Source organism: Notothenia rossii (genome assembly GCF_949606895.1).
Source record: "Notothenia rossii genome assembly, chromosome: 7".
NCBI classification, from domain to species: Eukaryota; Metazoa; Chordata; class Actinopteri; order Perciformes; family Nototheniidae; genus Notothenia; species Notothenia rossii.
Window position 1 is genome coordinate 33,469,876 of NC_136905.1, and position 23,835 is coordinate 33,493,710.

Here is a 23,835-nt window from a genome sequence, read left to right on the forward strand (position 1 = left end):
GAAGCGTTTAAAGAGGAATGTATACATGAACAGAGAAGGAGAAGTAGAGTGAAGCTGTAACTGTACAACTGGGGCTGTGCCTTTGTTTTTAGTGACAGTAAAGCAGGGACTTCCCTTTGGAGAAGAGGTATGTGGTGAGTAAAGTGAAATACTGTAGGGCTGAAGGAGGAGTCTGGAGAGAGGCAGCCAAAGGGAGGGGCAGGGACAGGCTTGTCTTCAGCTGAGAAAGGAAATAACAACTCTTTCACACTGTCCACATCTCGTGGAGTGTTCCATTCCCGCTGACACCATGGATAACTTCCAGACCGTCCTGCGGTTCTTCATGAACCAGAAGGCCACCATTGGCTACAGCTTCATGGCTCTGTTGACTATAGGCGGGGAGCGTGTTTTCTCCATGGTTTCCTTTCAGTGTCCGTGCAACCATGATCAGAACTTTGCCTATGGGCTGACTTTCCTGTTGGGCCCGGCTGGCGTGCTGCTGATTTTAGGTCTCTTCTTCAGCAGCAGGCTGTGGAGGCTGTATACCGGCTGCTGCCTGAACCCCATGAAGTTGTGCCCCCGGGGGAACTGCTTTGGCTCACTCAGGGTTTTTATGAATATCTTCAGTGGAGCCTGTGTGGCTCCTATTATGTGGCTCTGTGTGGCCCTGCTAAATGGGACCTTTTATGAGTGTGCTGTCAGCGGTCTGGACGATAACCTGGTGGTGGATCTGTTCTGTAAAAACAAGACTCTGAAGTGTCGGGAGGAGCTGGCCCGGGTGCCCTGCGACCGCTCCAAACTTACTGCTGATGAGCGGATGGAGCTGCTGCTCATGTTCCGAGCCCAGTCACAGGTGAGAAACACACACACACACACACACACACACATAACTTGACTACTGCAACTCCCGCCTGGCTGGTCTACCTGCAAGGACCATCGGACCTCTGCAGCAACTCGTTTTCCCACAGTTTCTCCCAAACTACACCAACTCCGCTCCCTTCACTGGCTGCCAGTAGCTGCCTGAATCAAGCTCAATACACTGGCTGTAGCCCCTACAGAGATCACCCTGATGATGATATTGCTATGACATCATAGGGGAGGCCGATAGGGGAAGCTGATGCGTGAGGCTCAAACTGGAAGCAGATGTTGAGACATTACATTACATTACATTACATTGCATTTAGCTGACGCTTTTATCCAAAGCGACTTACAATAAGTGCATTCGACCAGGAAGATACAACCTTTAAGAAAACAGAATCATATAAGTACATCAGGTTTCATAGAGCCAAACATTTCAAGTGCTACTCAACTGGCATTTAGAAAGCCAGCCCTTTATTAGTATATAAGTGCTTTGTTAGTAATTCTATCGCTCGAAGTGGAGTCTAAAGAGATGAGTTTTCAGTTTGCGTCGGAAGATGTGTAAGCTATCTGCTGTCCTGATTTCAATGGGGAGCTCATTCCACCATTTTGGAGCCAGGATAGCAAACCCACGTGTTTTTGCTGACGGGAACTTGGGTCCCCCTCGCAGTGCGGGTGCAGCGAGCTGTTTGGCTGATGCAGAGCGGAGTGCACGTGCTGGGGTGTACGGTTTAACCATGTCCTGGATGTAGGAAGGGCCAGATCCATTCACAGCATGGTACGCAAGTACCAGTGTCTTGAAGTGGATTCTAGCAGTTACTGGAAGCCAGTGAAGGGAGCGGAGGAGCGGTGTGGTGTGGGAGAATTTGGGAAGGTTGAAGACCAGACGAGCCGCTGCATTCTGGATGAGCTGCAGAGGTCGGATGGCACATGCAGGTAGACCAGCCAGGAGGGAGTTGCAGTAGTCTAGGCGTGAGATGACGAGAGCCTGGACCAGAATCTGCGCTGATGTCTGGGTCAGCTGGGGACGTATCCTCCTGATGTTGTAAAGCGTGTATCTGCAGCAGCGGGTTGTAGCAGCGATGTTTGCAGTGAAGGACAATTTGTTATCTAGACATTTCGGTGCCCTAGCTGAGATTATGATTTGGTGCCCCCCCCCCCCTCCAAGCAATACACAATAGATTATATAAAGAACAAATGAACAATCTCTACAAAAGACCAATACACTACAAAAACGTATTGACATGTTGGTTATATACATAGGGAATGTTTCAAATGTATTCATTATTGTAGGGGGTTTCTCTCCCACATACCAGCCCCCCCCTCACTGAAACGCCTCCATTGGACTCCTTTTTTTACTTCCGTAACATAGTGATTTCACTATGTTACATTCGTGATTCCATTAGCTAGCACTCCAACACATTGTATGTGAAAGGCTAAGGGACGGGACACCTTTAAGCGGTTGACCAATCACAACAGACCAATCACAACAGACCAATCACCAATCATAGCAGACCGGGCTCTGGTTTCAGACAGAGGGTGAAAAGAGGGGCTGCAGCACAGGCAGTATGAGAAAAATAAAGACCTTTTTGAAAATTAAAGCATGGAAAATTGTCACAGAAGAGACACAATCTAAGGTGATGTTAGAAGTGGAACTATTTGTCATGTATTTTGTATTGATTTCATAGTGTTAAGTGTGCATTTTTTATCTCTGTCTACAGATCCTCGGTTGGTGCATCATCATAATTGCTGCATTCGTGGGCCTTCTGGGTACCTGCTACACAAACTGTCGCTCCAAAGTCAGCTACCTGCAGCTCACATTCTGGAAACGCTATGTGGAGAAAGAGAAGGAGTGCTTCGATACCTTTGCTGCGGATTACGCAAACAAACTGGCCGAGAGAAACCTGCATAGCTTCTTCGGGAACAACGACCCTGCTCCGTTCCCTTTCCCCAATCACAGGGCCTGGGAGGAGATCTCTGCACTGCATACTTTCTCCAGGAGCGAGCAGTATTACAGCACCCTGCAGCGCTACGTGGAGAGGACAGACAGGGACTTCACGCCAGAGAAGAGACCTGTGTTGGACGTTGAGCATGGAATAGAAATGCACTGACTGTGGGGACACTGTTAGCTAATAACCACTGTTTGTATTTAACTCTCAGTATGTTGTATGTGTGGTCTGACTCAGGAAAAGCTTCCTCCTCACTGACAATGCTGCCACTTACTCTGTTGCACAAAACAATGTGACCAAATTGCAATGGTACTATATCTTCTCTAAACACATGAAGGGCATAACCACTATCGTATAGTCCCTGGCTATTTCACACTGCATGCATGTGAGGTGTTCTATTTCAATCTAATAAACACACTTACAGGAACATCGGAAAACACTGAGGTCATGTCCTGGCAGGGTTGGGAGTTTTTTAAATTTATTTATGTCTTCTGTTACAACTACTAGTTACCTGTAAAAATATACAATCAGTAACCTAATCGGAGCATCGCAATATAAAAGTAATGCAACTTTCTGTCACTTTTTTAATACCTCAATATCAAATGCAATGCAAATAAATACGTGAGAAAATATGTTTTGTGTATGTAAGACAACAGAATAATGTAACCTTAGAAAATAATTAACCAAGATATTTAGTATAAAAAATGATTGTATACTATTTACAGAAAAACCTGCCTTTCATTCAGCATATTCAGTCAGTAGCCTATACATCAACAATAAAACAAAATTCAAGACTGCGTCAATGACTTAAAAGCGTGGATGACTTTAAACTTTTTGATGTTAAACACGGCCAAAACTGAAGTTATTTTACTCGGCCCAAAGAATCTACGAAACAAATTATCTAAAGATATACTAACTATGGATGGCATTCATTTGGCCTCCAGTGAGACTGTAAGGAATCTTGGTGTTATATTTGATCAGGATTTATCCTTTAACTCCCACATTAAATCAATCTCAAAGACCGCCTTCTTTCATCTATGTAACATTGCAAAAATCAGGCATATCTTGCCTCAAAACGATGCAGAGAAACTAGTCCATGCATTTGTTATTTCAAGGCTGGATTATTGTAACTCTTTATTATCAGGGTGTACCAAGAAGTCAGTTAAGTCAATTCAGCTGATTCAAAATGCTGCAGCTCGTGTACTAACCAGAGTTAGGAAAAGGGACCACATTACTCCTGTTTTGGCTGCCTTACACTGGCTCCCTATAGAACACAGGATATCATTTAAAATTCTTCTTCTCGCCTACAAAGCCCTTAATGGGCAGGCGCCATCTTACCTTAAAGAACTCATTATACCCTACTGTCCTACTAGGGCATTGCGTTCCAAGAATGCAGGGTTGTTGGTTGTTCTTAGAGTCTCTAAAAGTACAATGGGAGCCAGACCCTTTTCTTATCAAGCTCCACATTTGTGGAATCAGCTTCCAGTTTGTGTTCGGGCGGCAGACACCCTATCCGTTTTTAAGAGTGCGCTTAAGACCTTCCTTTTTGATAAAGCTTATAGTTAGGGCTGATTAGATTCAGCCCCTAGTTTTGCTGCTATAGGCTTAGTTTGTCGGGGGACACCTTACTTCTTCCTTCTCTCTGTTTGTACGTGTACTATCATGTTCCGAATAACCCAGCTTCCCCAAATTTCTTTTTGGTGTCTATCTACGCTGGGATCCGGAGTCATGGCTGATCCTGTTGCTGTGGTCCTGGATCATGAGTCCTGGATGGATATCCTCGTGGACTCATCTTCTTACTATAGACACATGCATTTCCAAACATTTGGTCTACCTACGCTGTAAAATGCATTATCTTTTCGATTTACACATGGCATCTATTGCAGGGCTGTCCGTCCTGGGAGAGGGATCCCTCCTCTGTTGCTCTCCCTGAGGTTTCTGTAATTTTTCCCTTTAAACTGTGGGTTTTCTCTGGAAGTTTTTCCTTGTACGATGTGAGGGTCTAAGGACAGAGGGTGTCGTATTGCCATACTGATATTCTGTACAAACTGTGAAGTCCACTCAGACAAATGTAACATTTGTGATATTGGGCTATATAAATACACATTGATTGATTGATTGAAACACATGAGCAGCACATACTACAGTTTCATTTCAGGGCTAAAAACTAGCGCTTACTCAGCCATCCCCCCTCAGACTTTATATGGGAAGTGCCCCATGCAGTGGATGGGACTAGCAGCACTTACAGTAATAAATACTGACAGCAGGGCAAGACTGTGTTATACACGCTGCACACACCCTACTGAACACACTCTGTTAGTTTGGTTCAGTTGAGGTCGATGGGGTCGTTTTGCAGCCAGTTGTTTACAAACATATTTATATAATTATTATACAACTGTAAAACTCTTTATAACAAGGATGGTACTAACCTCGCTTTATTATATCCTAACCTTTTGTAGCATTAATACAAACACGTATTTCCAACCATGAAACATTTGTAAAGTGTCTTATTATATCCTGTATTGTTTACATTACTTTGCAATTTCCTCTTTTCTTGCCTACTAAAATCATGGCATGTATGTGAGCTTAGTGTTGTCTCTGTAGCAGTTTACTATATGTCTCTGCATTTGTTTAAACATTCCAACCTGCGGTATGAACACGTTTCCTCTTATGACTGGTGCTGACTGTTTACTCTGTTCATTTGTAAACTATACGCTCCCATTCTAGTCTCATGTCAGATCTAGGACTCCATCTGTATTTCCAAATGAACCGATCTAGACTATTAGTAGAGCCAAACCCTGCTACAACCCAATGGTCTGTTGTCAACTGTTGGGACAGACGAGTTGAAACTTGAATAATCCCTGGAGCTCATCTTCTGCTGAAGGTAACATTGTTGCACCATGTAGGGTCTAATAGTATTTAATTGATGTTTAGCTTAATGGTTGGCTCCAGTTGTGATTGTCTGTCTCTTGTGTCAGACCTATGTTTGGCTGGAATCTCAACTGATGAGCTCCTAAGTTATAATTAATAAATAGATTCACTCATAAAGTTCAAACATACATCAAAGCCTCAATCTTAAAGTTGTACGGAGAAGTGTCATCATTATCTTTCTTCTCTTTTGGTGAATTGCACTTGTTGAACTCAATAAAGTTTGTTGAAAAAAATCCATGGATTCCGCCTGTGGGCTGCAGACCAGAACAATGGATACGATCAGTGTGTGATATGAAACTGGTGAATAATTCCTAAATAAAGCAGAAATGCGTACAGTTATAGCGCCAACGTGTATTTTGGGCACGTTTTTAAAAGTTAAACGATGTTTGATGGGTTTGAAACAGCTAAAGAAGTGTTAGTTATATTGTCAGACCAAAGAGTCTGAATCCCGATATGATCGATGAGCAACACGCAGCAGCAGTTAGCCTGTTAGCCTCCATGGTTAGCCTCAGATGAGCAAAGTGGGATGTTCTGTCTAACCTCTAGATAACGTGAAAATGACGGACTACGCAGAAGAGCAAAGGAATGAACTGGAAGCTATAGAGTCTATATACCCAGACTCTTACACAGGTTTGACTTTAATTCATGAAACATCATTAAACAGAGAAGCGATTGACAGAGTTAGCTCCTAGTCTAGCAATGACTCACGACATAATTGACTGAAACATACATCCAACAAATGTAACTATTTCTGGGGCACAAAGTGGTACAACTTTATATGTATTGTTGTTGTAACGGTACTGCAGCTATATGCCAGAAATGCAGCAGTGAAGGACAAGCTGAGAACATGACTATGGACAGTGAGGTGGCGTTTCTCCGAACTACATTCAGTTGTAGTAACTCTAACCTGTTTAATGCATATATGTATATATATGTTGGTCACTGCTTCAACATTTTAGATAACGACCTATATAACCCTATACATTCCTTATTTAGTTTTTGCTATTTTCTAATTGCCTGAAATGGTTACTAATAGTGCAATTGATTAAACGGGATCAACACTTCACATCAAATATATAAATATGATACGATTATAAAATAAAAATGATTGTTAAATATTAAACCAGTAGATCCCTACCTCTTTGTTAAAACATTACATTTCCTATTCAAGTGATACAATGATAATACTAACATATTTTGTCATATTATACTTTTTGGTATCTATTTTTTCATGTAAATCTATATTTTAATGTTATAATAGTTTGGGTTTTTATTAATAGTTTTATTTTGTGGTCGTTGTCTTACAATCTATCTTTAAGTGTTTATGTATGCAGTGCACCATATACACCAAGACAAATTCCTCGTATGTGAACATCTACTTGGCAAGAAACCTGTTTCTGATTAATTTACTTCTCAGATTGTTCAATTTCATTATTTCTTAATGCTCAAAGATGTATAATTATCCAATATTTACCCGTAAAAGATAACATTAGAAAAGTCAAAACAATTAAAATACATTCAGAATTTCAAATGTTGTTGTACTTTTTCCCAGTGACCATCTTACTACCACTATGATTCTCTTTATCTTCGGACTCCTTTTAAGTGGCTCCAAGGTTTGGAACAATGAAAAGACTGAATACATTGAAAACGACTCACTCCACCAGCTGCACAAACATAATGCCACTCTGTAAAACTGATGCAGCAGTATGTAATAAGGCATCAAAACATGTTGATGTTGTAATGACACTCCTTCAAGCATTATGTTTTAAGACAGATTGCTCTCTGCTGTCAGATTAGGAATTATCACATGGTGTGTTAAATTAAACCTCTTTATTGAATAGCATCTGATACTAATACATGTGTGTTTGTAGTTCTTTCAGAGAAGCCTATCAGCTTCACCATCAATGTAACGTCAGATGCAGCGGAAAACGGTGAAAGTGAGTAAATGTCTTCATCTATGGTTGCAAATTATTATCCATTCCACACATGTGTTTAACACTGTTAGGAAATCTCACCTTGTGCACAATGAAATTAAGCAATATTGAATGAAATAGCATATCAAAGCTATATCGTAAACAAACACCCTATTAAAAGTGAGTTTGAAAGTTGAAATGAAGCAAACTTTAATAAAATGAGCCGTCTGTTTTGTTCTTGCAGCCGTGGAAGCAACATTAAAGTTCACATATGTAGAGAAATATCCAGATGAGCCCCCGTTGTGGGAGATCCACGACCAGGAGAACCTGGAGGACAGCGACATGGGAGAGATCTTCACCTTACTGCAGCAGCAGGTCGGTCCATATCTACTTCATTTATATCAGTTTGTTCCATATATTTAAAGGATCCATACCTCAAATATAGTAGTTGATGACAATACCAGTAAAACAAATTCATTACCATGGTAAACAAAAACTAAAAGAAACACTCTGCTGCTGTCAATCAAACACTAACACGCCCACCAGCTGAAAAAGAAAATTAGAATTTGTCATATTTCAAGGGCTGCAACGACATATTGACTTTATCGATTAGATCCATGACATAACCTCATAGATTTTAAATCCAGGTGCATTTTTTACATTTATGTTACGTTCCGGAGATGGATGCAGCCGGGCGCCAGGAGGATTTCACTGTGGGGGCTGTTAAATCTATTTCAGAAAATAAATTTAATTTATTTAAATGTGGAATAGCCTCAGACGTGCAAAATAATAACAACAGATGCTACACTCAGATAGCATGGCTAAAACTAATTTTAACCATCTCGGGCTGGACTGCACATTCATAAAGCCTGCATTAACCAACACCATAAGAGCACGGTGCAAAGTATATAGATGCTCTTACAGTAGTCCTCTGTACAGAAAACTGTAGTTCCCCACAGCAGACACACATTAATAACAACCGCTGGCTAGTCGTAAATACGTTGGATAGTGTAAGTGCAGTGGGATTCTCCTGAAACCCGGTCGCCTTTTCCTAAGTCCTTTTGAATTCTCCTATCCACTATTCCTTAACCCCTTGAACTTCACACAGAGGTCCAGGAATCGTGGTTAGGAAAAGACGATAGGAGCTAATTTTTGGACAATTCCACCGCAACCCTAGTCAACACCATTCAATTTACATGCAAATTACAAGTGTGGTCTGCACATGTTTGTTGAGCGTGTGTTCTCTTGCGCCACATGGTGGACGCGAGAGAGGGTTCAAGATGTGTAATTTGTCAAATTATGCGTAGAACACTCCATGCAAAAATAATGTCCAGGGTTGCAGTCGAGTTTTCCAAAAATCAGCTCCTATCGTCTATTCCTATCCACTATTCCTTGACCTCTGAGTGAAACGTCACGGGTTTAAGGGATAGTGGATAGGAGAATTCAAAAGGATTTAGGAGAAGAGACTACAGTGCTTTGAGAATCCGACTGCACTTTCACTATCCAACGTGTTTATGATGCGCCAGCGGACGTCATAAATGTGCGTCTGCTGCTGTGGGGAAACTATGGAAACTACAGTTTTCTATAGCGGACTACAACATGGATGTATAATAAGAAGGAGGGACTACTGTAAACTAATCTAGAGACTCTGTACCGTGCTCTGATGCTGTTTCTTTATGCTTTATGAATGTGGACAACAGAGAAACATATTCTTCATGACCAAAGTTGGAATTTAAATAAAAAAGGAAAGTGAAACTTAGGCTTCACAGTATTTATCCACATGAATCCCAATACGTACGATTGTATGAAAAGTGTTGAACGTTCAAAACAAAGCACTTTGGCAACTTACCACATAAGTACCGTAACTTTCATGATATCATTTCTTGGTCATAATCGGTTGTTTCCGTGAACGGCCCAATGTTGTGTCACGGTAAATGTTGTGGCCGCAAGGCATTGTGGGGCAGCATTTTCTCCTCTCCTTTCGTAAAGGGAGGTCCAGTGGTTCCTAAGCTAAAGGAGGTTATAAAGGAAGTTTGAAACCTCCTTTCCTATCATCTAGAGAATTTGAACGGCTCTTATCATGGCTGCCACTGAGGGACTTCCGGGTAATTTCACTCCGTTAGGAAGGTTCCTAAGCCTAAACTGACTATTTTTTTTGTTTTTGTTTTGTTTGTCTACCCTCCCTCCCAAATGTAAAGCATGTTTGGGTTCAAGAAAAGCGCTATAGAAATATAATTTATTATTATTATTATTCGACCGCAGCCCAGGTCTCCAACGGTCAGGGCAAAGCACGGCTGCATCAAGCAGCATTTTGCCCTAACCCCATTGTGTTTGGAGTGCCAGGACCTGTTCATTTCTGCTTGCAGTTTTGATTTATTATTTTATATTTATTAAATTATTTTTTGAATAAAGCCAAGATATCTGTTTAAAATGAGTAGTTATTTTGGATCCTTTGGACAATAAATAAACTTTAATGTCACAAACTAGCAGCGCTCTGATGATAAAAATCATAAACAGTTTACAAGGTTTCCCTACATTTGTTTTTTGGCTCTGTCTGTTACCATGGACACGAGGACTAAGTGTGTGTGGTTGCTCTACAGGCAGATGAAAACCTGGGCATGGTGATGATCTTCACGCTGGTCACAGCCGTTCAGGACAAACTCAACGAAATAGTGGATTTGATGAAAAACAGACGTGAGGAGGAGAAGCGACGGATAGATGAAGAGGAAGAGGAGGCAGAGAAGGTGGGAACATTTCACATACACGTGATAAGTTTTACATTAGATATACTTTATTGATCCCAAATTGGGAAATTGTTTAGTTATGGCAGCATGTTTACGAAGCATTTCACATGTGTAAGAATAGGAAGAAATAAATATAAACTGTAAATATATACAAATCAGCAGCAGTAATATAAGTATCCGAGGAATGCACAAAATAAATAGAATAAGTTTGAAAACCCTGTAATATTCCAAATCACTACCAAAATATAATCACATAGGATACTATATACATTATAGAAGGATGCAATACGATCATTCTTAAATATCGTGAGTCAAGTCGTTCAGTTAGATGTACAGATCTGGTCTAAAGCCAGAGACTTTGCTGAGCTCTGAATCCACACTGTGGCTATTTTCCCCTCTTTGAGCCCGCAGCAGTATTAAGAAGTTCAGTCTCGCATTTGAAGTTGAATATAATGATAAATGTGTGTTTATCAGGTGGCCTTCCAGGGCACCGTAGTAACAATCGAGAACTTCCTGGCGTGGAGAGGCAAGTTTGAGCTGGAGATGGCCGAGCTGAGGAGTAAAAGACAGAAAGAAGAGGAGCAGGCGGGAAAGATCAAACTCTCTGGTAAACAATGAGTCTTTTACTCAACATTTCTCCATCAAGGCTCTATGAAATACTAAAGAAAATGTGTCCCTCCCCAGGTAAACAGCTGTTTGAGACAGACCACAACCTGGACACATCGGACATTCAGTTCCTTGAAGACAGTGAGTGTTTAAACTGATATTGTTATTCAATTGAATCAGGTGTAATTATATGGTCAAAACATGTTGGAGACTTGTGGGGCTATAGAGCCCTGAATATGATAAAGGGCCCTAGCATACTTTTTGGAGCTTTCCCTTTCCTGTATTGTGTTCTATAGGTTTTTGTGCATGTAATTGGTCTGCAAAGGCTCAAATCCCAAAGTTATCTTCAGAAGGACTTTCTCTCCCACACACTGTGACCTGAACATTTAAGCATGTACACATTAGGCTTGGGCGGTATCATTTTTTTCATACCGTCATACCTTGCTGACATCATACCGTGGTATACGGTATATGACGGTATGACTTGGGTCGACTTGAGCGAGGTGGCGTTTGGCGGCAAATAGATGTTTCGAACGGTATATTATATGTTCGGTGTAAAATGCAGCCCGAGCCGGTAGACGCTTGCAAAGTGCCGCGACATGCGCGCAAGTGCAAAACAAGGGCTGCATACATGACACATTGTGCAAATGGCACATTTTGAGATCGGATACAGGACGTGTTTGTAGATGTCCGACGTTGTTTCCATTGTTAGCTAAGTTAACAATATATCATTATACATAAACATTTTCCGGGAGTAAATACTTGACTTATTGAATAAAGTTAGCTATATTCACTAACTAGTTTGGCAATATTATTCTGTGCATGTGTTAAAAACCTTATTTCCATTTGATTAATTGGATTACTCGCGTGAATGTTTAGCACGTTAATGCTTTCGTTTTTAAAACTGTCCGACCTCCACTACAAAACCATCAACCAGTTGCATAGGATTAAAAAATGTCAACACTCACTCACCCCGTCTTAAACATTCCCAAAGAAGTGCCTCTGTCTCTCGTTGTGCTGGATGAAGTCACTGGCGACGAGTAAACCCAAAATAGTCCCAAACAGGCGCAGAGGCATTTTTCTTTTTTACTAGTTGTCCGAGTTCGGGGCCGGCAAATGCTGCCGCCATCTTGCTCAGCTCAGCTCTGTGCTGAGCTCGGAGAGCGGGAAAGACGGACTGCCCTCCCCTGCCCTCTGCTGGCGCGTGCTGTGCATTACAACCAATGTCGTCCCTATCAAAACTCCGTGTCAGTGTAATAGAATGAAACGCATCTGTGATTTGGCGCACAGTCTGTGACGTCACGGTATTGAAAATCATACCGACGGTATTTCGAAATACCCTGGTATCCCGTAATACCGTCATACCGCCCAAGCCTAGTACACATGTCACAGTAGAGGCACAAAATACAAATATGAACATTAAAATTAGCATTATAGGGCCCCTTTAATAACTCTAATCTTTAATGTTCTATTCAAACTCAAACCTGCTCCCTCCCTCTGCAGCCGGAAACAACGTGGAGGTGGATGAGTCCCTATTCCAGGACATCGAGGACTTGGACCTGGATGAGGACGACCCAGACTTTGACCCTTTAGCCATGGGGAGTGATGAGGACTAAAGCAGGAGAGGACAGACTGACGGTCAGAACAGACTGCTCCTCGGGAATATGATCTGATGTGTCTAACATCACAATTACCTTTCAAAGACTCTAACAGTAGCTGCAGAGGAATTCCTCAGAAACAGAAACACATACATTTTTAATTTCTATGCCCCAACAATAAAATTGACAAAATAAACCTGTGTCCTGGCTCTGTTCGACCCTGCCGATGGCACTAAAGCATTCCGTCTGCCCTGGGGAGGCAAGAATATATCAGTATACTTTATTAGCATGATAATTAAAAAGAGGTGGATAAATACAGATACAATGTTTCCCTCTTTAATGGGGGAGCAGCAAACCATTAAAATACTTCAAAACAGTACACTATGTTTTTCCATAAAATACTTTAGTTAATATATGTACTCAACATTATACAACTACTACTGATCATTGTTTTAACTCTAATTACTTGAGTCAAGGATAATAGTATTGCTTAAGTTACATGTAACAAATACACAAAGTATCAATAACCTGTAGAGTAACCATAGACTGTATATATAAAGAGAGTAACACATAATCCCCCCCATATAACATGTGGGCATCTCACAGTGGAACTTACTCGTGCTGTCCGTCACATAGACACTGTTTAGCTGAAACTCACACAATGCTTCACTTCAGACACACTGTTATACGACGCGTAAGCACTCAGTGATGGAGCAGCATGATGAGGATTTACAGTGGAGGGTTATTAGAGTCCATACACCAAAGAAGGAAAATAAGACACTTTTCAAAAGCATCTGTGTTTATTGTGTTGACAAACAGTGATACAAGTTTCCTTAAAGTACAATAATTAAAAAAATATAATCTAGTGCTGGAACTGTTTATTTGCATATATATCTACATGCGTATGTATATATAAAATATTATTGCAAGTATGCCTAAATCAATGTGAATCATTAGAAAGGAAATAGACGTATACTTTATGTAATCCACCTGGTAGTTCTTCCATGTTCATACATTGCACAAATATGACAACCGTCAAACAATGATTTATGTGACGAAAGACTTCACAACATCTACTGGATGATCAGAAGAAAATTAAATCCACTAATATATTATACAGTAGTATATCTTTTTATATAGTGGACCACTGTATTGAAATGAAGCTTTTCATAGATTTAAAAATCGTTCTGAAATGCATGTAAACTAAAAGCTGCCGGGATGAGTATGCTTCGGAAACTGTAGTGTTATCCCAGGCTAACATGTACAGAGACTGAAGGAATGAGATAGCTAACATAGTGTTCATCAAGCTGCAACTTGATCACTAAATGTCCCAGATAAAACGTAGAGGGGTGTCCTTCATCTCTCTTTGGAAGACCTGGTCGAACCTCTCGCTCTGGGCCACAGTGAAGTGATGCTTCCAGTCACCGATGGTGCCTAATGTTTACAACATGAAGTAGAAGGTTGTAGTCATACACACTCACTGCCATGGATATTTAGTCTCGATAATTAGGCTTTTCCTGAAGTACTTAATTTTTTTGTTTTGTGTTGTCTCTACTTCAACCCATCTTGTCTACAGTGGTCGACAACCCTTTCTATTAGAAAAGCCATTTTGCCACAAAATAACATTTGTCTGGAGACACAAAACATATTTAATAACAAGTTTTGTTGTACAGTTATGATGTATATAATGTATACAACTATAGTTTGTTGCATTTATGGATTTATAGATAATCGAAAAAGGAACAGGAAAAAGTTATAAATTAACCCTCCTGTTATCATTGGGGTCAATTTGACCCCTTTCTATGTTTAACATATCTAAAAAAATGGTTCACATATTTTTTTGCTTAATATTTCATGACTTTTCCTAATTTAGTGCGGACTAATGGGTAAACATAAAATGAACATGAAGATATTTTTTAAATGTCCTGTACGCACTTTGTACGTATCGGTGTTCCTTGGGGTCAAATTGACCACAGGCTGTTTTAGTAGTTTAAACATATTTGTCTTGATTGTGTAGGATGATATTGAGGTGACTATTACAATCAAATGTATCATTGTAAAACAAAACTACCCTCTGCTTTAGTTATTGGTCCTTTAACAACATCAAAAAGATCTGACTTTAACATTTTATTTCAATCAGTGAGATTTTATGGTGATTTATATATTTTTCTATAGTCACATAATAGGAATTCTGGATGTATAATTTTATTTTATTTAACCTTTATTTAACCAGATAAAAAAGCATTGAGATAAAATCTCATTTTCAATGCTGACCTGGCCAAGAAGGCAGCAATGTTAAACATAACACATCACACAAACATATAAAGGGGTCTGTAGGGGGGAAGGTTGGGGTAATGTTTTTTATTTAAATGGTTATTTAGGTAGTCAACTAAGATACCTAAAGCACCAGAGACATACATTTTGGTTAAAATGTGGAATATGATCGTTGAGTTTTAAACTACTGGGGTCAAATTGACCCCAGAGGATAAAGGATGTAAAGTAAATCTGAGGATAACAGGAGGGTTAAGAAGCAGCAAATGCTGTGTCCTTGTTCTGGAATGTTTTCAATATATTTCATTTTTTGTGGTTTGCTATCTCTCACATTCTCTTTAAATTCTTATTGCTGGCAGTTAGGGAAAAGGATTCTAAACACACATATTTAAACTCTTTTTCTTAGGGGACTTTTGTGGGGGGATTTATCTATGTTTAGCCAGGGGTCAGTAACAGGATTAGCCACCCTGAGGGAAAAGCACCAGGACATAGAAGGATGCAAATATATAAATATAAGTTGACCAAACATTTAGAAAAATGTATTTCAGTGTCACAGTATCTCCTCATACTCCAAGATAAAATATGTTCCTTTCAAAATATTGTCCACTGCACAAAAAAGTTAAATAAAATGGCCCTTATTTATTTCCATGTTATTTTTGTCAAAGCTTTAGGAAGCCACAAGAGGCTCAAGAGCTGCGGGTTGCCAACCCTGCAAAGAAAATGCCACTATAGCTGCTATAGTTAGGGCTACATCTGCTTTAGCTAATGCTACAACTGCTATTGTTAGCGCTACATCTTCTTTAGCTAATGCTACAACTGCTATAGTTAGTAGGTAGTACTACATCTGCTTTAGCTAATGCTACAACTGCTATAGTTAGTAGGTAGTACTACATCTGCTTTAGCTAATGCTACATCTGCCATAGTGCCTCAGCTGCTTTAGTTAGTGCTACAGCTGCTTCAGTTAGCTTTAGTTTACTTAACAATTTAGTTGTTTCCTGCATTTCAAGGTAGACAAGTCACATTTCCCCTAACATAATAAGCCAACAGCAAGGGAAAAAGGTCAGCTTCAGAATATTTGCACGGTGTGTGGTTGCACAGTCTCACGGCATATCATGTTATAGCAGGGGTGTCAAAGTCAAATGCATCAGAGGGCCAAAAAAACAAATTTGCTACAAGCCGAGGGCCGGACTGGTTCAATTTTTATTAAAACATATTAAAATGATTGCACATAACCTATTGAACCAAGACCTAACACAGTGCATCGTATATTATTTAATGATTAAATGAATGAAGCAATATTTTCTTATGGCTCTGTCATTTATTTAAAGGGAAAACATTTTCAACAGGCAAACAGCAAAAAAGTTAATGTCCTTCAAAAATAAAATATGCTCCTTAATATCGAGATAAATGCATAAATGAAATTGCATGCATTATAAACTGAAAATGCAATATTGTGCTGCTCCCATGCTTTCAAATAGTAAAATGAGAAAATAAAAAAATAAAAATAAAATCAGTTGTATTCTTTCTCATGGCTCTTATCTGCAATCCATTAACTGAAAAATAAATATAAATAAATAAAATACAAAAATCTATGGCACACAGACAAAACAATACTTCTTTCAAAGAAAAATCATGTCTTGTAGAAACAAAAAATAAAAATAAATAAAAATTTAACTGAATTAAAAACTAAAAATAAGTTAATGCTCTGTGATGCTCACTTGTCTGAGGCTGAGCCTGATACTTGGTGGTGTCCCATCTTTTGTACAAGTTCATCAATGTTCGGGGTCAGGCTCTGAGCTGAGGAAATCCTCAGGATTGACTCAAGGTGTGTATCAGTAAGACGGCTCCTGTGTGACGTTTTGTTTAGCTTCATCAAAGAGAACATTTGTTCACACAGGTATGTGCTGCCAAACATAGAGAGCGTCTGAGCAGCTTGGATGCGCAGCTGAGGCAATGTGTCGGGGATGAAACGTGCAAACTCAGCAGCACCCACTCTCTCATATTTTTCCCTCAGTGTGTCATTGCACTGGAGCTCAATCAACTCCATTTGCAGGTTTGTTGGTGCGCTTTCCACGTCAACTCCAAAAGGATTGGCGAGCAGTTCAAACCTGCTTTTTTGAGCTTCAAAGTCAGCAAATCGGCGTCGGAAGTCGGCGGCAAGTATGTTGAGTTTATCAGCAAACTGTGCACTCGGGAACACAGCGGTAGAGAGCTTCTCTTTCATTGTCTGGCAGCTGGGAAAGTGGCTCAAGTTTTCTTTCCGCATCTGTGTCTCCCACAGGATCAGCTTGGTTTTAAACGCCTTCACTGTACTGTACATATCAGAGATGACACGCCCCCGTCCCTGCAGCTGCAGGTTCATCGCATTCAGATGGCTTGTGATGTCGCACAGAAACGCCATTTCACACATAAATGTTTCATCTCGGAGCTCTGTTGTGTCTTTCCCTTTGCTTTCCATGAACAGACAGATCTCCTCATGCAGCTCGAAACATCTTTGCAGCACTTTTCCTTGGCTTAGCCATCGCACAGCCGTGTGATAGAGCAAGTCACCATACTCTGTATCTAACTCGCCCAGAAATGCCTTGAACTGGCGGTGATTTAAACCTTTGGCCCTAATGAAGTTAACTGCACGCGTTATGATGCTCATTACATGATCCATTTTCAAGGCTTTGCCACATAACGACTCCTGGTGTATTACGCAGTGATAAGCTGTCAGCTCACCTGTGACGTTTTCGTCCCGCATCCTCTCACGTATTCTTGCCACCAATCCACTCCTATGTCCACACATCGCGGGTGCTCCGTCTGTTGTCAATCCCACGAGTTTTCCCCAAGGCAGCCCCATCTCATTTACACATCTGGATACCTCTTCATACAGATCTTGTCCTGTAGTTGTGCCATGCATAGGACGTAATGCCAAAAACTCTTCTGTTATGCCCAGGCTGGAGTCAACTCCACGAATGAAAATTGACAGCTGAGCAATGTCACTTGTGTCGGTGCTCTCATCCGCAGCAAGTGAATATGCGATGAAATCTTTTCCCTTTTCCACAAGCTGTTCTTTTAGATTGGTGGAAAGCTGGTCTACACGTTCAGCAACGGTGTTTCTGCTCAGGCTCACGTTTGAAAATAGCTGCCTTTTGTCTGGGCACACCGTGTCACAAACTTTAAGCATACAGTTTTTGATAAACTCTCCCTCTGTAAAGGGCCGGGCTGATTTTGCAACTTCTTCTGCCACAATAAAACTAGCCTTGACAGCAGCCTCGCTTTGTGATTTGGCTTTTGTGAACAGAGCCTGCCGGGACTTAAGACCTCGTTTTAATTCTTCCACCTTCTGTAGCCTTTGTTCCATGTCCATATTCTTGTCTTTGTCTTTGTGTTTCTTAGACGTTTCATGGTGCCTTCTTAGATTATATTCTTTCATTACGGCCACACTTTCTCCACACAGAAGACACACAGCTTTGCCTTTTACCTCCGTGAACATGTACTCTGCCTCCCACCTGGCTTTAAACCCCCTGTTCTCACCGTCCACCTTCCGTTTAGCCATTATTGGGGAGCGGGGTTGCTGAAAGTTGACATCTGCCCTGAATGCTGATGACTAACGAAGCCGAGGCCCACTTGCGGCGCTGCAGTGAGTTCGCGGGCTACCGTTGCATTGTGGGAAATGTAGTCTTGGTGCGTGCAAAACACAAGCAGGCGGCTGTGGCCTGCGGGCCGGTTCTAATACTAATCAAATATCATCCCGGGGGCCAAGATAATTCGCCCGCGGGCCTTGACTTTGACACCTCTGTGTTATAGTCACGAAATTAATCTCTTGATTCGTGTCGCACAGAACGATTTTAAAAGCAACGTAAATAATAACAAATTAGAAGGAAAAACTGATTACAAAAAATACAGATTTCAGTATTCTGACACAGAACGATTTTAGAAGCAATGTATTTCTATTGGTAGTTCTATTGAGCCCCATTTATTTTCCTCGCGGACGGCGAAAAAACTCAGACATTATACAATTTAAAATAAAAGGGATAGGGTAGGCTTAGGACGTAAGATATTGAGTAAGAAAATGTTTTTATGAACCCCACAGCTTCTGGTATTCCAAGACACGACCGGACAAAAAGACGTGTGCAAGCACGAAACATACTACCAATAGAAATACATTGCTTTTAAAATCGTTCTGTGTGATACGAAAATCGTGTTGGTGAACACGAATCAATAGATTCAATTAATTTCGTGACTATAACACGAAATGCCTGAGACTGGGTCTGGGTGGTGCAGTGGGTGAATTCAGTGAACTGTATGTTGAACCTCCCACACTGGCAATTAACTTAGCATGTGCCACAGAGGATGGGGATGATAGATGTCTGTAGACACCAGGAATTCTCATGGACCCCCTGCTGACCCATGTGTACCAAGCATCCCAAAGGATCCGATTATTACTTTATTAAGAGGTGTTCTTTGTAGTGAACACAGAGTGGGCAGAGAACAGAACAGAGATAAATATTGGACTCACTTTTATCTCATGGACACAAACACAACTGAAGGATAATGGTAGATAGAAAAGTGCTGATGCGCAGTGGTGGGAAGAAACTAAGTACATTTACTCAAGTAGGCTACTGTTCTTAGCTACACTTTTAAGATTCTAATATTTTACTTCAGTATTTCCATTTTATGCTACTTTATACTTCTACTCCACTAAGTTAAGTTAGTAGCCTACCTTTAGTTACTTTACAGATTTTGATTAATGATGTGAAATATAATCAACACTTAAATAAGTAAATCCACAAGCTATATCCTGCGGGATACAAAGGTTAGTATCAGAGATTGACACCTAACAAAAGGAATCAGTGATCTACTTATCTACATCTTCCAAAATCTTAAAGCTCAAGTCACCTGTCCAGTGTGCCCTATATTCTTTGCTGCTCAGGTCATCTGCTACCTGCACCTTCCGCCGTACACACTCTTACCTTTCCTCATGAATCTTCCCTTGTGGTGGCTGAACAGGTCATCTGGAACCTGCTCGTAGTTGGCCTTAGGGATCTTCTTCATGTTGTTGAAGGTACTGTGTTTCACCACGTTGGCCAGCTGCTCAGGATTCAGCTCTTTCTCCAGGAACACAGAGATCCTCTGCACTGCTGAATGCAGGTCCTGGACCAACATGAAAGGAAATGCACTTTTTTGTATCTGATCCTTCTAAACAAAAGCCTACAACATGTGTAATGATTGTTGCTTATAACGATTGATGCTTATGGACATGATTCAATGATTTCAGGTCCTACTTGAATCATTTCTTCATAAGTGATGAACAACATGTTCATATCATCCTTATGCGAGTACCAAGTCTTAACGTGCTCAAACCAGCTGCTCCCAAACACTGCAATGAATAATGCACAAAGTTACCACCACAATGCAGACATGCATCATGAGCTGCTCACAAAATACCACAGGCAACATTCTCTGACATTATTTGGCAACTGAAGACAACTCACCATCTCCTCTCATGAATTTCTCGAAGAAGTCATCGAAATCCTTCGGGGTTTCCAACATGTTTGCGAGTTTATGGAAGTAGAAGTAAGATACAAGGACGTCTTTGGGATTTCTTGCCACGTAGATCACCTTCAACAGGAAAAATTACTTAAATAATACAAATAACTGTAATACAAATGAGTGTCCCATACCACATTGTAGTGTGTTAGTACATGTTTGTATAAACTGGGGTTAAATTTCCGAAATGCAAGAAAGACCTTATTTTCATGTGCAAAGTAGCTACAGTGTATATTTGGCAATGAACAACTTAAGTCACAGGCTCCTCTAACATTGCAAAAATGAATATATATAGGACATAAAATAAATTAAACCAATAAAAATAATGAAATAAATAACAGAATATAAATAAAGTAGTGCAGGAGAACGTTGCAAGATGTGCAAGTAAATAAACTAAAATATAAATTATGCAAGAAGAGTCTATATACACCTAAATGGAACATGATATATATATAAATAAATAGCAAGATGCAAACAGATGAATGTTTCTGGAGGCACTTTACAGAGCTCATGTTTAATGGTCTTATGGCCGGTGGAATGAAACTGTCTCAATTGCGTCTTGTTATGTCGGGGAACATACAAAAGACAGTTTTCTAATAGTTACATCAAACTGTACATTTACATCTTATTTTGCAACATACACACACCTATTCAAATATCTAAATATTTCCGTTACTTTAAAAATAAATGTTAAATGACCCTTTCCTTGCAATCATTCCAAAGAAAAGTGAGAAGAAACAACATGTGTGAGAACACATTATCCTGCACGATGATGGCTAAAATGATATTAATGTTTGACCTTAATTCATATTGAGATCATGATCATATCATGATTATTAACCGGTGTAAGTGCTAGGTTAGTTGAAAGCAATAATATTATGTTTCATCTAAGATTTGTAATTTAAACTTAATATTATTGCTTCTAACTAACCTTATACAGTTATGTAAAATCCGTCGACATAATACATTCAATTTAAGTCAACATTTCAGTTTTTTCAGTGTAGAGATGAATGAAACAATCTCTAACACTGGCTGCTGTCTGACTGTTAGTGAAGGGAGCATTTGATATTCAGCTGTGTTTTTAAGGAGACGAGCACGTATTTGAATTGCATTTGTTTGTAAACATTTACATTGTTTAAGGTATTAGAGGCTGATGGGGTACGATTTGGCCTATGTGAACCCCGGACAGCCCAGGCCCAGTTTACCCCCTGCTTATAAATACTAAATATGGGGACATAAAGATTTGTGTAACACATGTGAGAGAGCTGACCTTGCCCTTCTTCTGGCTCAGAGCGGAAGGCATGAACTGGTACTGCAGGTGGGTGACCCTCATCCTGGGGGAGGGCGCCGTGATGAACGTCTGCCTGCTGCCATTCACCTCAATCCAGGGGATGAGATCAGCGTTGGAGGAGCTGCTGAGCCCGCTGATGGCTGCCAGGTCTCCCTTAGCTTCGAGGAGCAGCAAGATCTGCTGCATCCAGATGGTCCCTGACACACACATCGCACAGAGAGAGAGTGAGCTCTGTCCAGGGACTGTTTTCAGAGTACACTCTGCTCTAACTGATCGTTTGACGCCCCAATCTATTCGCAGCACACAAAAAGACGGAGATTCATGTGTACATACCAGTGGTGTAAAGTAACTAAGTAGATGTACTCAAGGACTGCACATTAGTGCAATTTTGAGGGACTTGTACTTAACTTGACTTTTTTGATTTTATGCTACTGTGTAATTCTACTCGAATACAATTCAGAGGAAAATTGTGTAATTTTACTCCACTACATTTATGCAATATAGTTACTTTGCTGATTTGGATTAATGATGTGAAATATAATCAACTCTTAAATCAAATTAAAGTAAAACAAAAATGAAAAGCACTGATAGAAAACTATTTTAAGAAAACTATAATAACAACAAAAATATTTTAAAATATAGCAGTATTTACATTGAATAATAATGAAATCAGACTTTAGTTCCACCTGGAGTAAATTCACAAGCTACCCTGCAGTATACAAAGTCATTACAACTATAGCTGCCCCTTTACCAGCTTTGATAACACTTTAATGATCAATCATTATAAAACATATCATATATATTATTCTGAAATCTGCATCATGAGTGATTTTACTTTTGGTACTTTAAGTATATTTTAATGCTAATACTTCTCTGATTTGACTAAGCACACTGACTTGAGGTGACCCCCTCTCTTCAGGACACACACCCCTCTCACCTGACTTTGGGTATGTGACCACAAACACATCGGAGTCTCTGATCTCCAGGTCTTGGATCTGGTCCACATCGTCTGGATCATGAGTGCCGCTGATCAGAGTGAAGCCTCTGTGTGGCACAAGCTCATACTCACAAGTCTCTACTGCCATCATAGCTATAAAGCAAGACAAAAAACACGTGTTCAGACCCCTTTCTTATTTGAAATGTCTAAAAACAGCAGTTCTTTTTGATTTGATGCTCCATGGATACATATTAACTCTTTCATTTATACTCTCCTATTTAGCTTTGATTTGATAATTCCTGACTTTTATTACATCTGCAGAAGAAGATGCTCTACCAATAAAAAAATACTGTTGAGAAAATCTATCTATTTTAAAGTGGCTCCCAAGGGCCCCATAGAATCAGAGAAAGGCTAAAAGAAGAAATGCACATAAAGTGATCCACATAGCATACCTGCTCTGCTGCCGATGCTCCGGTGTCTGCCAACACCAGGAAATGCGTCTCATCAACAAACTGTCCTGAAACCTGACCCGACGCAACCCCCTACTTCACACCGGGAGGAACAGAGAGCTTCCCCTTCTCCCCCCCGGTGTGGGGAACAGCACATTCTAGAGCCGCCCAACAGCAAACAATCCTCAAGCAGCTTGCGCAACGTCAAAACAAGGTTCTGTTGTTACATAAGGAGCACTGGTAGTGATCCAAGTGACACTCAATCAAACAGTGTGGAGGCTGTGCAGTAAGGGGGAGGGGCGGGAAGTGATACCTAACCATAAAATAAATCCACTATCAACTGTTCTGTTGTCTTAGTCCACTACTGTAAGATCACAGAAGCTGAGGTGTCCTGTATCCTAGTTACCTGTGCAAAATGTAATTAGTAACCTAATCAGAGGGTCAAAATAAAAAGGTATTGTTACCAGATTACTTTTCATTCCCTCAGTATCAAATGCAATGCAAACAATAGAAAATAAATATCAATAAGATGTGTTTACGTAAGTGTATTATGTAAGACAACAGAACAATATCACCTTAGAAAATATATTTAGTATGTCAAATGTGTCCTCTGCTCAGAGATTTTATTCATAGGGAAACCTGCCATTCATTCTGCATATTCAGTCAGCAGACTATACACCAACAATGAAACACATGAGCACATACTACAGTTTAAAAAAAGCAGAAATACAATCTGAGCTGACCACAGAAAAAGCTCACACACACTATATTATG

General features: G+C 40.2%; 3 protein-coding genes across 5 annotated transcripts; 2 read left to right on the plus strand and 1 right to left on the minus strand.

The window, feature by feature from the left end:
• Positions 1-25: 25 nt before the first annotated feature.
• Positions 26-3,585, plus strand: LOC307013637 (calcium homeostasis modulator protein 5-like). Its single transcript, XM_079641097.1, has 2 exons — positions 26-832; positions 2,559-3,585. Exons 1-2 carry the CDS (start codon positions 290-292, stop codon positions 2,946-2,948), a joined length of 933 nt encoding a protein of 310 aa, XP_079497223.1. The 5' UTR covers positions 26-289; the 3' UTR covers positions 2,949-3,585.
• A 2,581-nt stretch (positions 3,586-6,166) lies between these two features.
• rwdd1 (RWD domain containing 1) lies at positions 6,167-12,774 on the plus strand. The gene is made up of 7 exons (XM_079691690.1): positions 6,167-6,347; positions 7,589-7,654; positions 7,875-8,005; positions 10,231-10,374; positions 10,849-10,981; positions 11,059-11,121; positions 12,484-12,774. The coding sequence occupies exons 1-7, from the start codon at positions 6,275-6,277 to the stop codon at positions 12,594-12,596; spliced, it is 723 nt and encodes a 240-aa protein (XP_079547816.1). The 5' UTR covers positions 6,167-6,274; the 3' UTR covers positions 12,597-12,774.
• Positions 12,687-23,554, minus strand: LOC307045754 (amine sulfotransferase-like; the record flags this gene model as incomplete). 3 transcript variants are annotated; one of them, XM_079691687.1, is made up of 7 exons in its annotated part: positions 23,065-23,456; positions 22,613-22,765; positions 21,655-21,872; positions 20,330-20,456; positions 20,120-20,214; positions 19,808-19,988; positions 12,687-12,829 (listed from the first exon to the last, which is right to left on the minus strand). In XM_079691687.1, the coding sequence occupies exons 2-7, from the start codon at positions 22,761-22,763 to the stop codon at positions 12,687-12,689; spliced, it is 915 nt and encodes a 304-aa protein (XP_079547813.1). In that variant the 5' UTR covers positions 22,764-22,765; positions 23,065-23,456. The 3 variants fall into 3 exon arrangements, with proteins under 3 accessions (XP_079547813.1, XP_079547815.1, XP_079547814.1); XM_079691689.1 differs by having other exon boundaries at positions 22,745-22,765; positions 23,065-23,450; XM_079691688.1 differs by lacking the exon at positions 12,687-12,829 and adding an exon at positions 13,346-14,012 and having other exon boundaries at positions 23,065-23,554.
• Positions 23,555-23,835: the final 281 nt, after the last annotated feature.

Excerpts from the sequence above, each read along its gene's own strand:
- LOC307013637 (XM_079641097.1), top strand. The coding sequence starts at position 290 with ATGGATAACTTCCAGACCGTCCTGCGGTTCTTCATGAACCAGAAGGCC. Across the intron at positions 833-2,558 it reads TGTTCCGAGCCCAGTCACAG|ATCCTCGGTTGGTGCATCAT; the intron begins GTGAGAAACACA and ends CTCTGTCTACAG.
- rwdd1 (XM_079691690.1), top strand. The coding sequence starts at position 6,275 with ATGACGGACTACGCAGAAGAGCAAAGGAATGAACTGGAAGCTATAGAG. Across the intron at positions 10,375-10,848 it reads AGGAAGAGGAGGCAGAGAAG|GTGGCCTTCCAGGGCACCGT; the intron begins GTGGGAACATTT and ends TGTGTTTATCAG. Across the intron at positions 11,122-12,483 it reads CATTCAGTTCCTTGAAGACA|CCGGAAACAACGTGGAGGTG; the intron begins GTGAGTGTTTAA and ends CTCCCTCTGCAG.